The 14,124-nt window shown below is 39.3% G+C and overlaps 1 protein-coding gene across 4 annotated transcripts in view; it reads right to left on the minus strand.

The window, feature by feature from the left end:
* Window positions 1–13,736, minus strand: part of BCKDHB (branched chain keto acid dehydrogenase E1 subunit beta) — a 91,429-nt gene extending 77,693 nt beyond the window's left edge. The window contains exons 1-3 of one of the 4 annotated variants that reach the window (XM_026089474.1): window positions 13,642–13,736; window positions 11,287–11,364; window positions 8,572–8,640 (exon numbers count right to left, since the gene is read on the minus strand). In XM_026089474.1, the coding sequence (XP_025945259.1) occupies window positions 8,572–8,640; window positions 11,287–11,350 (133 nt within the window). In that variant the 5' untranslated portion in view covers window positions 11,351–11,364; window positions 13,642–13,736. Of the gene's footprint in view, window positions 1–8,571; window positions 8,641–10,367; window positions 10,471–11,286; window positions 11,367–11,804; window positions 11,919–13,641 lie in introns of those variants that run through there. The other 3 variants (XM_026089471.1, XM_026089472.1, XM_026089473.1) reach the window with 3 other exon arrangements.
* Between the last annotated feature and the right edge of the window lie 388 nt (window positions 13,737–14,124).

Raw genomic sequence — 14,124 nt, forward strand, 5'->3', positions numbered from 1 at the left:
CACACTGTATTACAAAACCCCAACCAGCCTATTCAAATCACATTCAACTTTTTCTTGACCTTAAACTGGAATGCTTGGCACTATAATAATAGACCCAGAACCTCCATTAACATATCTCTACTCCCTTGGCAGTAGCATGCTATGAGTCTCTACAATCACCAGTTGCCTGAACTCACAAACAACAAGATTTTTACAATATAAACACTTGAAGTATTTTATGGATTTTTGGAGGTAACATTTAGAAATTTTGAAAAAGCCATGTTATATCTTCCTCTATTAGATTAGCTTCAAAAGGTTCCCACTATTTCATCCTACCAAAAGCTGTCAAGACATTAAGCAACTTTTATAAGCATAGCCAATCCTTCACCAAGAAACTTGTTTTGGATGTTGACTTCACCAAATACCATAACAACCTGGGGCCAACCCTGTCTTCTCATCCACATTTTCCCCGCTAGGCATTTCACCTGAATACAAAACTTGTCTCCAGCAGTTTTCTGCAGCTCATAATCTCATTACAAACATTTTGCTTAAGTAAACAATTTTCTTCTCAAGGAATGACTACCACAAAAGAAATCCTGATGTCTCTTGGGCATCACTAGGTACAGCCATCTCCTAGCCAGATAAATAAATTCTTTTACTTGACTACAAAAAAAAAGATTCATTTACTGAGAATGAAGTGTCCCCTGAAACACACACCACAGACACAAGCTCTGCAGAATAACATGTATGGATTATAGCGGGTCAAACATTGGAAATAAGCATTACCGCTGCAAGACAAGCTAGCATTATCATGAGATATATCGACAGCAAGCCTGTAAGCAATCACATTTTAGTCAGTAAGACCCAGCTAGAGCACAGCATCCAGTTTTAGATTGTCAACATTCCTGAATTACAGCAACCAGTTAGAGTTCAGAGAAGGCCAATCACTCAAAAAGCTTCAAACCATAAGAATAATCCAGTACAGGGACAGTGTGTGTAGGGAGGTTATGGAATCTCCACCACTGAAGGGTAAGAATAGCCTATGCCAGTTATTTGTCCCAAAATGTACTCCTGCGCTTCACAGAGATCTAATTTTGTAAGGCAGACCAAAAAATAGAGGAAAACAAATATGGAAGTGATAAATAAAATCATTTTTCAAGTATCCAGCTGATTGCAAGTGATGTGGCTAAGTTGTCCTGACATAAGGATGTTATTTTCCTGCTATAACTGTGGTTTCATATGCACTTAAGTCACTTGCTTTTTGATGTGTTTGAAATTTTCCAGAGGGAAAATATTTGATGCAACTCCCCCTGCATCGATGGGATTCAATACAAATGTTATTTCTCTTGATTCTTTTTCTTCTGTCATTTTCCAATTTGCAAGAAAATATTCTGGATAGATTGAACAGATGCTAATTACCTTTTATGATCTTCTTCCCATCCAATTCACACTTTTTTTTTTTAAACTGTTTTGGAAGAAAAAAATCCTACCAACTTTATCTGTGCTCATGGCTGCATCAGAATAAAAAGAGGATTATTTATAAAAACAAGCCCATATACTTGAATACAGTAGGGTAAGTAAAGAATTAAACTTGAACTTACATGTGTGTACTTATTGCACCCTTTCTACTCCAAGGAGGAAGTTTCATTTTAGCTATGGAAAAAGAGTGAAGATGAAAAATATTGAAGCTGCTTATTTCTCATCTACTACTGACTGCATGCAAGAGTATGTCTCTAGCCACGTACATAATTCAGAACTATCTTAAAGGAAATGATCTGAAATTGATTTTGTTCTATCATACATATACGAGAGACACGCAGTTGTTCTTACTGAGCTTCATTTTATCAAATGCCCATCTGGAAAAGAGGTAATTACTGCCTACACAGCAGTAAAGTAGAAAAGACTTAGGGACTAAAGCATGCCACAGACTAAGTGACAGTTAACAACACACTGCTGACAAAGGCAGAAAACATCACTCCAGAACATATAGGAAAGATGCATAGAAACCTTATGAAAACTATTTTGTTCTGATCGGCCTCACATGGAGCACCATGTTAAGTTTTGGGTGTTACACCTCTGTAAACATGGACAAACAAAAAGAGAAGGACAGTGAGAACAAAGGTTTATTAACCAGAACAGCCAAAAGAAAAAAAGAAGAAAAAAAATCCATGAGTGAAAGCCCCTCCAACCTCTCCACTGGGTGATAGGATATTTATCCAGAAGGGAGAAAATCCGTGTTCCTCCTGTTTGCCCTGTTTTAGCACAAAGGATCCCAAACTGTGACAAATGAATCACAAGAGCAAAAATGAAACTCATTCCAAAACATTTCAGAAAAACAATTGCTGACAAAACCACTTCTGCTGCTTCTCTGGAGAGACTGGTTTTGATAGCCCAGGCAACTCTTCTGGAAGGTAGTTCAGAATTCCTTCAGAAAGGGATAGAACCAAGTCCAAGCCTCCTCTGCCCTGAGAAAGCACTCATTTCTGATGGGGGACACTACAATGACATCCTCCAGAAACGGAGAAGATCCTTCAAATAAAAATTCCCATTCAGAGTACTCACATTCAACCCATATTTCCAAATAGTTTCAAGTGAACTAAAACCACATTTTACTTTTCATTAGGAAATTCTTGAATAAAGTCATCTACACTACACTTTCACATTAAAGATGATTTATAGTAGCTTGCCATTGGTTGAAAACTTAGATGGTACTCTAATCAACCATCCAAAAAATAGGTATCTAATATAAGTGGTCACCTAGACTCCTTTGCTAGCAAGTAGGAAGAGATGCTATGAAAGAGCAACTCAGCCAGTCGCGCTACAGTTAGCACGAATTTCCTGCTATCAGTTGGTATGGACCCTAGAGGAAGCCTGAACTACTCGTTTATACCAGACCATTTTTTATGATATTTAGACTAAAGCTTCCCTTATTAGATGATAAATAGATTTTAATTTGAATTTGGGTTTGGTTTCTATTATCTATGCAAATCTCAGCCCAAAATCTGTAAAAGTGTCTAGACCTGGACCAAAAATGTTCAGTCTCCCCAAAACATTGTTATGCAGAAAGATCTGACAAGCCAATCTCATTTCTGTCAGATTCTTAGAGTTCCGAGCAAGGACTGATGTTCTATTGAGTTCTCAGGATAGCAGTCTTTGATGCTTTCAGAGAGTCAGAAGGCTCCTGACAGTCTCAACCTAGCTAGACTTTTGGAGGGGCAGTAAGTACACATTAGACTCTCCCTTCCAGCAGAGACCAAACAAGTATTAAAGACAAATCTCTAGTGAGGTGGATTACTAAACAGAAGGCAATTCTGGATCAGGAAGACCTCAAGCTATAAACGTTGGGAGGAAAGCAGAGAGAATACTCAAGAGAAATATGCTTGCCTTGTTTTATATTCTTCCCAAAGTCTCCATTTTTGGCCACAGTAGGCTAGAAAGATCTTTGGAGTTGCCCCAAAAGACTGCTCTTACCTTCTTATGAGTAGCCTTCCTTGTCAACCACTATTTCTGCTATTCTCATTTCCCAGTCTTCTGCCCACTTCTTTCTTCCTTGTTACCTTATTCTGTTTTTTCCTCCCATTTCTTTACCTGCTGTCACCTTATCCCTAACTCTGATCTGTTTTTTCTTTATCCATTCCACATGCCAAAAATACAAGAGATACTGATCTTTACATGCTGCCATTTTATTTCACACTCCAGACAGAGCAACAAGGCACTTCAGGATCATTGTTTCAAATTCACCTGCAGACTTAAAGACAAATGTATGGCTATTTTATTCTGATAGTATTTTCTTCAAAAGACCAAAATTATGTACTTTCCTTTTTAAAAAAAATGTATTTGTGCACATTACCTAGACTACAAACACAGAGCAGGCAAGCAAATAGACTAGGAATCATGTGTTTTGTATCTTTGCTCTAGAGAAGAAACATCTCCAGACAGCGGAAATATGGAACAGCAAACATTCCCTACCTTTTCAGTAACAAAATTCCACAGGTTAGAGTACACAAGCCCTGCAAAATACTGACAATTAAAAATTGGGGACAGGGGGATGGATACGCATTTGGGGAAGGGACAAGAAACAAAGCAAGAATACGCCATCCAGTGTGCAAGACCTGAGGGAGGGGAGGGAGGGAACTGTTCAAGAGTATTACTTCTCTTCCCTTACCCAAAACTAACTCTCCACACAAAAATTTCAGGAGTTCACACATTTTCAGAAAGGAGGATTATACAGCAACACCTTTCTAAGCATTCAGTTCAGGCAAAATACACTAATAGAAGAATGATCAGTTGCAAAGGGATGCTGGAAAGCCAGAATCAGCCTATTTCAGATATTGAGAGACCATCTACAGGACCAAATATAGAATCCAAAGTTACAGCTACTGTGGAAAAGAAGCTTCAAAATACTGATTTGATTACATAAGATTCCTCAATTAAACTACTTCAGATAAAATTCCTCCTACCATGTCAAAAGTTCATCTGATCAAAAATTAGAATTTATTTCTTTATAAATCTGCTGGAATTTTACTTTTTAGGCCTTCAGCTGTGTTTTTATTATAGCATTACTCTACATCCTATATTCTTCTTAAGGATTGGCTACCTCAGAGTTTAAACAGCTTTTCTGGCAAAATGATTAAGTTTTAATGATAGATTTATTCTAAAAGCAAAATTTTTCTCTTCCCTACCTCTCTGGAAAATCTTCAGTAACAATCTGGATAGCAACTACCATCTGTGTTGTACTACTATTGAGTATTAATATACTAAATTCTTCATAATATAATATTAGCTGATGTTTAGACCTTAACCTCTGTAAGTGCTTACAAAGGAAGCATCAATTTGCCTCTGAATAAGTATTTGATAGGCATAGACTGCCACCTAGTGATTTTGATTACCTACAAAACTGAAAATAACCTCTTCCAGCAGAGAAAAACATCRATTCCTTCACGTTTTCATCAACACACAGCAGCAACCTCATATTATACCACTTGTATCTCTTATTACTATGCTGATGGTAAATGGAGATGGGGGATGGAGAAAAAAAAGAGTCAGTACATAATCTTCGTTATAGAGGTAAGCCCTACTACTCAGCCCTGGTGAGGCCACATCTGCAGTACTGCGTCCAGTTCTGGGCTCCCCAGTACAAGAGGGATGTGACACTACTGGAGCAAGTCCAGCGAAGGGCTACAAAGATKATTWGGGGASTGGARCATCTCTCTTATGAGGAAAGACTGAGAGAGCTGGGCCTGTTTAGCYTRGAGAAGAGAAGRCYGAGAGGAGATCTTATCAATGTGTACAAGTATCTGAAGGGAGGGTGTCGAGAGGATGGGGCCAGACTCTTTTCAGTGGTGCCCAGCGACAGGATGCGAGGCAACGGGCACAAACTGAAACACAGACAGTTCCATCTGAACATGAGGAAAAACTTCTTCACTGTGAGGGTGACAGAGCACTGGACCAGGTTGCCCAGAGAGATTGTGGAGTCTCCTTCTCTGGAGATATTCAAAACCCGCCTGGACGTGATCCTGTGCAACGTGCTCTAGGTGACCCTGCTTGAGCAGGGGGGTTGGACTAGATGATCTCCGGAGGTCCCTTCCAACCTCAACCATTCTGTGATTCTGTAAGATCCATGGGGCTCCTCGTTCATCAATTCTGTCTGGAATTCCTTCCTTCTTGTACAGACTCTATTCTTTGCATAAAACAAGCACTGCATTCTCAACTTACTTTATCTCTAAGCCACCTTTGACAACCAGCCATGCTCCTCTTGAAATTTGGGACTGATTTCATTGTTAGAGAAGAAAGAAGCCAAAAATCACCTTGTCACCTCAGCTGTCTAAAAAAAAATTTAACTATCATTATGTGGATGAATCCTAGATCCACCTTTTAAATTTAGACTTCTCTTCCCAACTTGTATTTCAGATATTGCCACCATTTCCTTATGGGCACCTCACCAGCAGCATAATTATAAAAGAACTCTTCTCTTAATTACTCTGCCTGTCATGCCTTCTCTCTCAATCACTATCGACACCATTTCAATTCTCACCTAGACCTAAACCTTAGAATTTGCAAGACAAACACAAATCTTGGGAAAGCCTTTCTATAACAGATCTGTAGGACAAACTTTGTTTTAAGTAGGAACACAGCAAACAATTTTCAAATTTCTTTTTCTCTTCCAGCCAACACAACACTTTCTCTGGCAAATACAATCTTTGCAATGCTCTAAATGAATGTGAAGAGATAGTTTTCATACCCTGTCAGTTTGATCCCACCAGAAGTTTATGTATACATCTATTTTGTTTTTCAGTAACATGAAACATAAGCCCTCCTTATTTTTTCCTCATCAAATCTATCATCTCATTCACTACCAAGAGGTCAGCAGCATTTCCGATCAAACTGCAATACTACCTTTCATTGGCCCTTGTTGAGTTTTCACATAAGTACTTTGACCATTTCTCCTGYTCTCTCTCATGCTTTAAAGGAGTTCTTTTCAAATATTCTCAAAGTCACATCTTATTATCCTTAAAAAACCCTAACTAAAAATCTTTGCTGTTTACCACAAAATCTGATTCTAGCTATGCTGCTGATGTGCTATGACTGTTGCTTATCATATTGACAAATACAGTTTAAATATTTCTTTGTGCTCCCGCAACAGTACCTGTCTCAAAGCTCTCTGGGGCAGCAGCCATCAAATCTTTGAACAGTACTGGCACTTTTGAATACAACTGCAACAAAATGCTATTACAAGAACGAAATAATGTATTTCCTTCGTTCCAATAGTATAAGACTTTCTTGCATCAAAAAAAAACACAACAAAATATGCTCAAAGAAAAAATACACATAAAGTTTGTTCTTTTTTTTTCTCTTTTAAACTGGAGATGTTCACTAAGATGCAGAAAAGTTGCTTATGATGCTCCTTTTGCTTATTTCCCAAATGAAGTCTTCTGTTGCTCGTTTTCAAAGCAACCAACTGCTGTCTCAGAGACCTCATTTTGACAAAGTCTAATAAACAGAGTTAATATACTACTCCAAAGTCAAGAAGCCTAACTCAACTCCAACACGCAAAACTAACAAGATCACTACTAGTAAAAGTCCTGTAGCTTATCCAAACTATTTTAATATTAATGTGTAAGCCACAGAGGGAGAAAACATCCTCATAACAATTGAGCCAGAGAAACAAGAACATAAAATAAGGTTATGTTTCTAAAACTTCTTAAAAGCATAGTCATCTTCCTTCTATTTTTTGGTCCCCTGTTTCCTTGTGACCTCTCAGGTGGCAGTAATTCACCTCCTCCAGATGAAAGTACTGAAATACATCTAATTAGCAGCTGCAAGTGCTCCCAGTCCCTTTCATGCCCTGAAGAAACCAAGCTGCTGTCACCTAACATTTCATAACCTTTTTCTTCTATACTTTTTCTTCTTTTTCTTCTAGGGGGAGAGATAGCAAATACCAGACTAAAAACCACCAGGTTAGTGTATCCACCACCAGTTTCCAAGACCTTGCCAACTGCTATGTATTAGCAAGCATGTAATACATGAAACTTTTTTTTTTTTTAATATTCCAATAACAGTATTTCCTGCAACAAAATCAGTAGTTCAAGAAGCCACAAGGGGATAGCCAAAGGAGAAACGTTAATTGTAAGAACAGTGATCTCAAAAAACTCAAAAAATCTTCCAGATTTGTCAGACATCATTGACTAGGTGGTTAGACTCTATCCATCAAAAACCGTGAATACACTTCCATTTTCTTTCAGATTGCATGTTGYTGCATCAACAGAGCTTCTCCTTCCCACCACCTTTCTTAAAAACCTTGATTCTCAGCTACAGGAGGCTGTCCACCAAAACCAATGAAACCAAACTTCTTCTAAATCAGACACAATATAAGGATGAATTGAAATCATGGACCATGCAAGAAACTATCAAATGCACCAGCAAGTTTTTACTTTTTCTCTTCCACTGAGCTCACCTCAACTATCTGAGATGATTAAGTACTATCCCATTTTTCATGTACTTTTGCAAATCTTTTTTTTTAATCTAATGGAGAGATAAAAAAACACTACTTCTATTATTAAGATTACTTTGAGGCAAAGGTTGTAACATTTTTCTGGATCCCTTTACATAAGTCCCTCAAACAAGTAAACATTCTAGATGAAGCACATTGGCTTTTCTAGGGCATGTTAGAAAATGGTATACTTAAAAGATTAAAATTCATTTTAATGTAATTTTTCCTAGCCCTTGACAGACAGAACCAAAAAGCATCTCCTTGTATTGTTGTTAAGAGGCTTAAATTTGATGAGAATAATTAAATAGGCACACACTGATAAGCATCTGGTCCAATTACACGTGAAAAACTGAAGTTATACTGATAGTTGAAGAAATAGAAAAGACTTAAGTAATGATGTCAGCAAATTCAATAACTTTGAAAACTTACATAAACAATAACAGATAATCAAAACATTTTCCATTTTCAAGGACAGAAAGGAAAACAAAAGCCCATTTACAAGATTTCTCTTCCACAGATTCTTCTCCCACAAACCATATGGGGCAAAAAAAAGAGGAAAGATTCTTATAGGAAAATAATGTTCAATTAAAAAGCTAACTTACCATATTTGTCTCGCAAACCAACTGTACACCTGAAGACTCCTCCAAAGGCTACATCTTCACCAAATATTACTGAAAAACAAGAAGAGTAGAGAGRGCTAAGGTAACCCCAACGCAACTTACTTTTAATCAAGATGTTTCAAAGGTTTTTATACATACTAGACACAGTAAACGCAAGTAGCACCTACATTATTCATTTGACTTCAAGGTTTATCTAGATCTCTGAGTGCTTCCAGTGCACAACCTAACTATAACAAAAGGAGAACCAAACTTAATAAGGAATCAATACAGCAACACAACCATGTCTCAAAACAAAATTAATTTAGCCATGGCTTCATTAAACCACCTATTTATTTTTCTGAAATACTCTGTATCACCACAACTTCTACTAAAAGCAATTTAAGAAACAATTATATTCAGTTACTGAAGAGTCATTGATGCTATCTATATGTTCTACTCTGGTAAGCATTTGCACTCTTCATCCCCAAATTTCAGTGAATCTAGTCCTTTGAAAAAATATAACATTGAAGTATTCTTCAAAAATATTAATCCAGTCTGAAAATTTCAAACTTTCTCTAAATTTACCTGCCAAATTCCCCAAGAGTGACCTCAAAGAAACTCTGAGTGACTTCCTCTACAGAAAAGACAGCAACCTAATAACCAGGACAACTGGACAACAACACTATCATCTTTATAATATAGATCATCTACCAATTAAAGTCTTATCACTTAAAGTAATTGTTCTTAAAATTTAGCTTCATATCAACTAATCTGTTCTCTTTTTTCTCTGAATATATGGAATGTCGATGTTTAACTTTTTTAAAACAGTTTTATTATTTAATTATATAAATATTGCCCATTTCAATATTTTGAAGCATATAAATGTTAGCAGTATCACCAATAACAACTCTCATGAACTGGGTCAGTTCTGATAATTCTCAAATTCCTCAATACTCTTCATAGTGCAAAGGACATGAAATCGAGTTATTTCCCTTGCATACAAACTTTTTTTTTTTTAAAGAAAAATACATCTCTAATAGGAAGCACTAAAAGGGGTTAACTCACTTCTGATAATAAGATTTATGATACTGCTTAAACAAAAATAACTTATATAATGATGTAAAGCCAATACTGTCATGACGTTTATGATTGGAGTACCTTTCCAGATCATTGCCCTACTAATTCATTTTCATCATTAATTTGTTTGCATTTTTTGATACTTAAAATCTTTGTAAGGCCTTTCCATTACCATATGGCTAGTTACTTCTGAGCCAGCTGGCATAAAAAAACACCCCCTTTCATGCTGCCATCAGCAAACTTCCATGGACTTACTCATTCTTTTCGGCCACTGAATATATTTTCCTGGACTGATTCTAAAATCCTCATCAACACAAGTATGAGGTTTTCCATTATTTAAACAAGAGTTGCTCAATTCCCATATGACTAAAAACATATGAAGGACATGCTTTCTGTTACAAAAAGTACTAATGAATTCAGTAGGTAGGCTCATATTCACAAATCTAGACTTCAGAACTCTTAACACCATCTTGCAAAGTACTTTGCACAGATCCAGCCCTGCAAAGCTAAGGACCAAGACTGGAACCTAAATCACCTAAAATGCTGAAGATGACATGACTTTAGGTTCCCACTGGACTAATATTCTGCTTACTTTCATATAGCTGATTTTACAGAAACGGTACTAGAATCTCTTCTTGGCTCCACTTCACCTTTAGTTGCTTAAGTCTATTTTAGTAAAGTCGATTATAGCGCAGCTCTATAGCTTGAGATGGAATACATACAGGCATAGAACTGGATACACAACATCAAATTTGTCCTAACAGATTAGACAATTAGTGAGACATCAAATTCAGCAGTCATTTAAGCAGTACCAAAAGAGTTGTGCTAAAAAGAAAAAAGAAAAAAAAAACAGAATTACACAACAAGATCATACAGCATTTGCAGCTGTGTTCATGGCATTAAATATATCTTTCGGGTATTTAGCATCATCACACCTTTTCTTACTACAGCAGAAGCAACAGACCTCTTGTTATGCATAAGAATAAAGAGTAAAATAAAACAGTTTTGTGAAAAAGAAAGAGGTTAGAATAAGTCTGTGTAATCAAACTACAATGCTACATTTCATTTTTGACTAGCTACTTCAGAGTTATACATTATCCAGACTGCAAGAGACCAGAACATTTTACATTGCATATGTGCAGCGATGAACAGAAATCAGGAAAGCTAGAAAGGAATTTTGGAGGGCAGGGAAGGAAGGGGAGGGAGAATGGGTAGAGGAAGTCTCTAAAAAAAACTTCTTTAAGCACGAAGATTTGAAGGACTCAAAATGAGGATTTACAAAACAAAAGGTAAAAAAATTACCTGTCCGGATCCAGGCTGCCCGTAAGTACAGTTCACATCAACAATACCCAGAAGTATGTTAAGAAACCTATGTTTCTGTCCCAACTTACAAGTGAAATACACTCCGTTGCCATAGGAGGTAATTACAGCTTAGATCACATAATCCATTAATAATTTGTTAATACTTAATCTATACATTTTTAATCCTAATAAAACATTTTTTCTTTGAAACTCAATAAAAGTATAGAAATAATACTGAAAAGTTTAAATGGCTACAGCAAATGCTTGTAATATTGTACACAAATAGGCAAAATAGAACACCATTTATCCACAGCAAGATGCATAACAATTGTAGTATACCTGCAGTTGGATCTTTGGCTAAAGCGTTATCCAAGGCACTTGTTATTGACTGGAAGAGATTCATCTTCTGAGTTTGCCCTGCATGAAAGGGATTATTTAGCTTTTCAATTCATTTCAAAACTCAAAATATATCAGAAAACACTGGAGCAAAACACTACTAAAAACTTAGCTAGCAGCTAGCCCACTGTTAAGAGTAACTCAACAACTCATTTGCTTGGTAACTTTAAGTTATGRGATGGAGCACAATATATTTTGCAATTTCAAGGACTACAATTGTGCTGTACAACATTCAGACTTTTTTCAAAAACTATGCTCACGGCTACAGCAAATGTAGCCTGCTCTCTGAACTGCAGTTTGAATGTGGCAGAAGTATCAAACCCACATTCCAAATAACAAGCAAACACCGTGAATGCTGAACAGCTATACTTACAAAGGGTAAAGTAAATGCACTAGACTGCTATATTAAAGTCTGCTGCAGTAAGGATCGAAAGAAAACCTTCAAAAACAAAAAAGACTACCTATGTCCCCTTCTTCACTTCCAATGCTGCAAGGACAAAAAAATGGGCCTAAAAATCAAAGACTGGAGAAAGCAATAGCTCTGTCACCGCTGCTGTGACCAACTCTGATTCTGCAAGCAAATAAAATAATGCTTTATAAGAACCTGATCAAATAGAAATTACCTGGCTGAAATTTGGTAGCAATTATTTAACTGACAAAAACTGTGTTCAGATCATGACTGAGAGCACAGCCTAAGAGAATATTACCTACTAGCCTACATAGCTTATCAAAGAAAGTATTTATTCAGGTGAAAATCCTAGACAAATGTGAGAGCAGGATTTGGAAACCTGACAGAAGAACAACATTCTCTTTCCAGTAGCTAGAGCATCTCTCAACAAACATTCAGCTTCCCTCTCTCTTAAACAGTTAATTAACRTTAGCATGTTTTGTTAAAGACCTGTGTCATGCCATGCCAGAGCTGGGTAGCTGAATTCCAGCGCTCAGAAGCTTCACTTGTTAAACTTTTCATGACCTTTTAAGATGAGGATGCTACAAATGGAACTGTTATATGAACTGTTTAAATTATATGAAAGCTACAAGAAAATCAATATTTACAAATTCAATGGAGGGGAAGCAGAACAGCCATTGGCTCTCTTTCCCCAACCATCCACATAAGTATTTAGGTTATCCTTTTAACAAGATACAATCCTTCCAATATTTGATATGCATAAACACCTGTCACTCCAGCAACTGCCAGAAACTCTTAATACTGACTGTTCTGACCTGCTGCCCTCACTTATAACAGAGAGGCTCCTGTATCAGTCCCTGCAGGAAAAGAGAAACTAATTGCACCCTTTGGATTTGAAATGTGGAGTTGGAGGTGCAATGTCTTAACAGTATCAAGATCAATACGGGCTTTACTGTATTTTACTTTCACTATTTTTCACAAAATTTCAAAGCATATTTTAAAACAAAGGGAACTAACTTTCTATTAATAAATAGCAACAAAATCAGGCCTGTCCCACAAGGGCTTCTTCATTATAATCTCAAGCAGAGATCTGCAACACACAGGCTTTACTCTGCAACATCCTGAATGCCTATACTTCCATCAACCTATATTTTAATGACTAATGGAAATTGCTCAGAGCCATCTTTGACTTCATTGCCAAGTCAGAGCACCAAGGTATCGAACTAAATAATTTTCTTCCAGAAGACAGAGGTTCACATGAGAGAAAGAGCTATTCTGTAGAAAGGCAGCTTCTTCCAGAAGCACTCATCACTAGTCACTTTCACCAAGATGTCTTAGAAATAAAGTCAAAATACTAAATTTCATCCTCACTCATTTCCAACTCAACCAGATTCAGACTGAACACAGATATCTCAGACCTTTACAAGACAGCAGCTTTTATTAATCATAGGCCTACTACCAGGCTCGTGGTTTAAGGGTGTGATAAGGAGAGGCAAGTGCAAGGCGCTGAGTAAGTTACTGCCAAACCCTGCGCCACTGCAGGATTTCGAAGGGCCACCGGGACAGGCCCCGCTAGGGCAGGGAGAGAAAGGGGCCCGCGCAGGCCCGCCGCTACCGCACTGACTGCCCGAAAACTCGCCGCCGAGCTGCTCCAGGCGCAGGGAGGCGCCCAGCCAGGCGGCGGGGAACGTGACCGCGCGCCCGGGAAGTTCCTGCCGCCCCCGCGGCCTCGGGCCCCGGGCCGGGGAGAACGTGCTCAACGGGCGCAGGCACCGGACGGCGCCGGCGCGGAGGCGGGAAACGCCCACCCGAGGGGAGGCGGCGCGGAGCCGGCAGCGGAGCGAGGGGGAGCCCGGCCCCCGCGGGGAGGACCCCGGCCCGGCTCTCACCGTACGCGCTGGGTGCCGGGTCCGGCTGGAAAGCGAAATGGGCCGCGGGCCGGCGGGGCGCGGCCGGCAGCGGGGGCAGCCGCCCCCAGAGCCCGCCCCGGCGGCGCGCCGCCACCGCCCCGCGCAGCGCCAGCCCGGCCGCCATCGCCGCCGCTGTCAGCGCCGCCGCGCGTTCTAAAGAGGCGGGGACCCAGCCCGGGCCTCTTATTGGCCAGCAGCGGGAGGAGGACGGGCCAATCAGAAGCCCTGCTGTTGTGGGTGGGGATGGGAGGGGATGAAGCGTTTATTGCGCGTGCGCCGAAAGTGGAGCCGTTGGGGAACAGCCCCGGTGCGGCGATGGGACGAGGGGCGGGGGGCCGTGCCCGGCGAGGGGGCGTGGCCGGGGGCGGGGGGGGGCGGGGGCCGGGGGGGGGGGGGGGGGGGGCGGGGTTCTTGGGGGTGGGTGTGGTGCGCGCACGTTGTAAGGGCCGGCACTGCGACCGT

The sequence above is a fragment of the Apteryx rowi genome, unplaced genomic scaffold, assembly GCF_003343035.1.
Source record: "Apteryx rowi isolate R43461 unplaced genomic scaffold, aptRow1 scaffold_818, whole genome shotgun sequence".
NCBI classification, from domain to species: domain Eukaryota; kingdom Metazoa; phylum Chordata; class Aves; order Apterygiformes; family Apterygidae; genus Apteryx; species Apteryx rowi.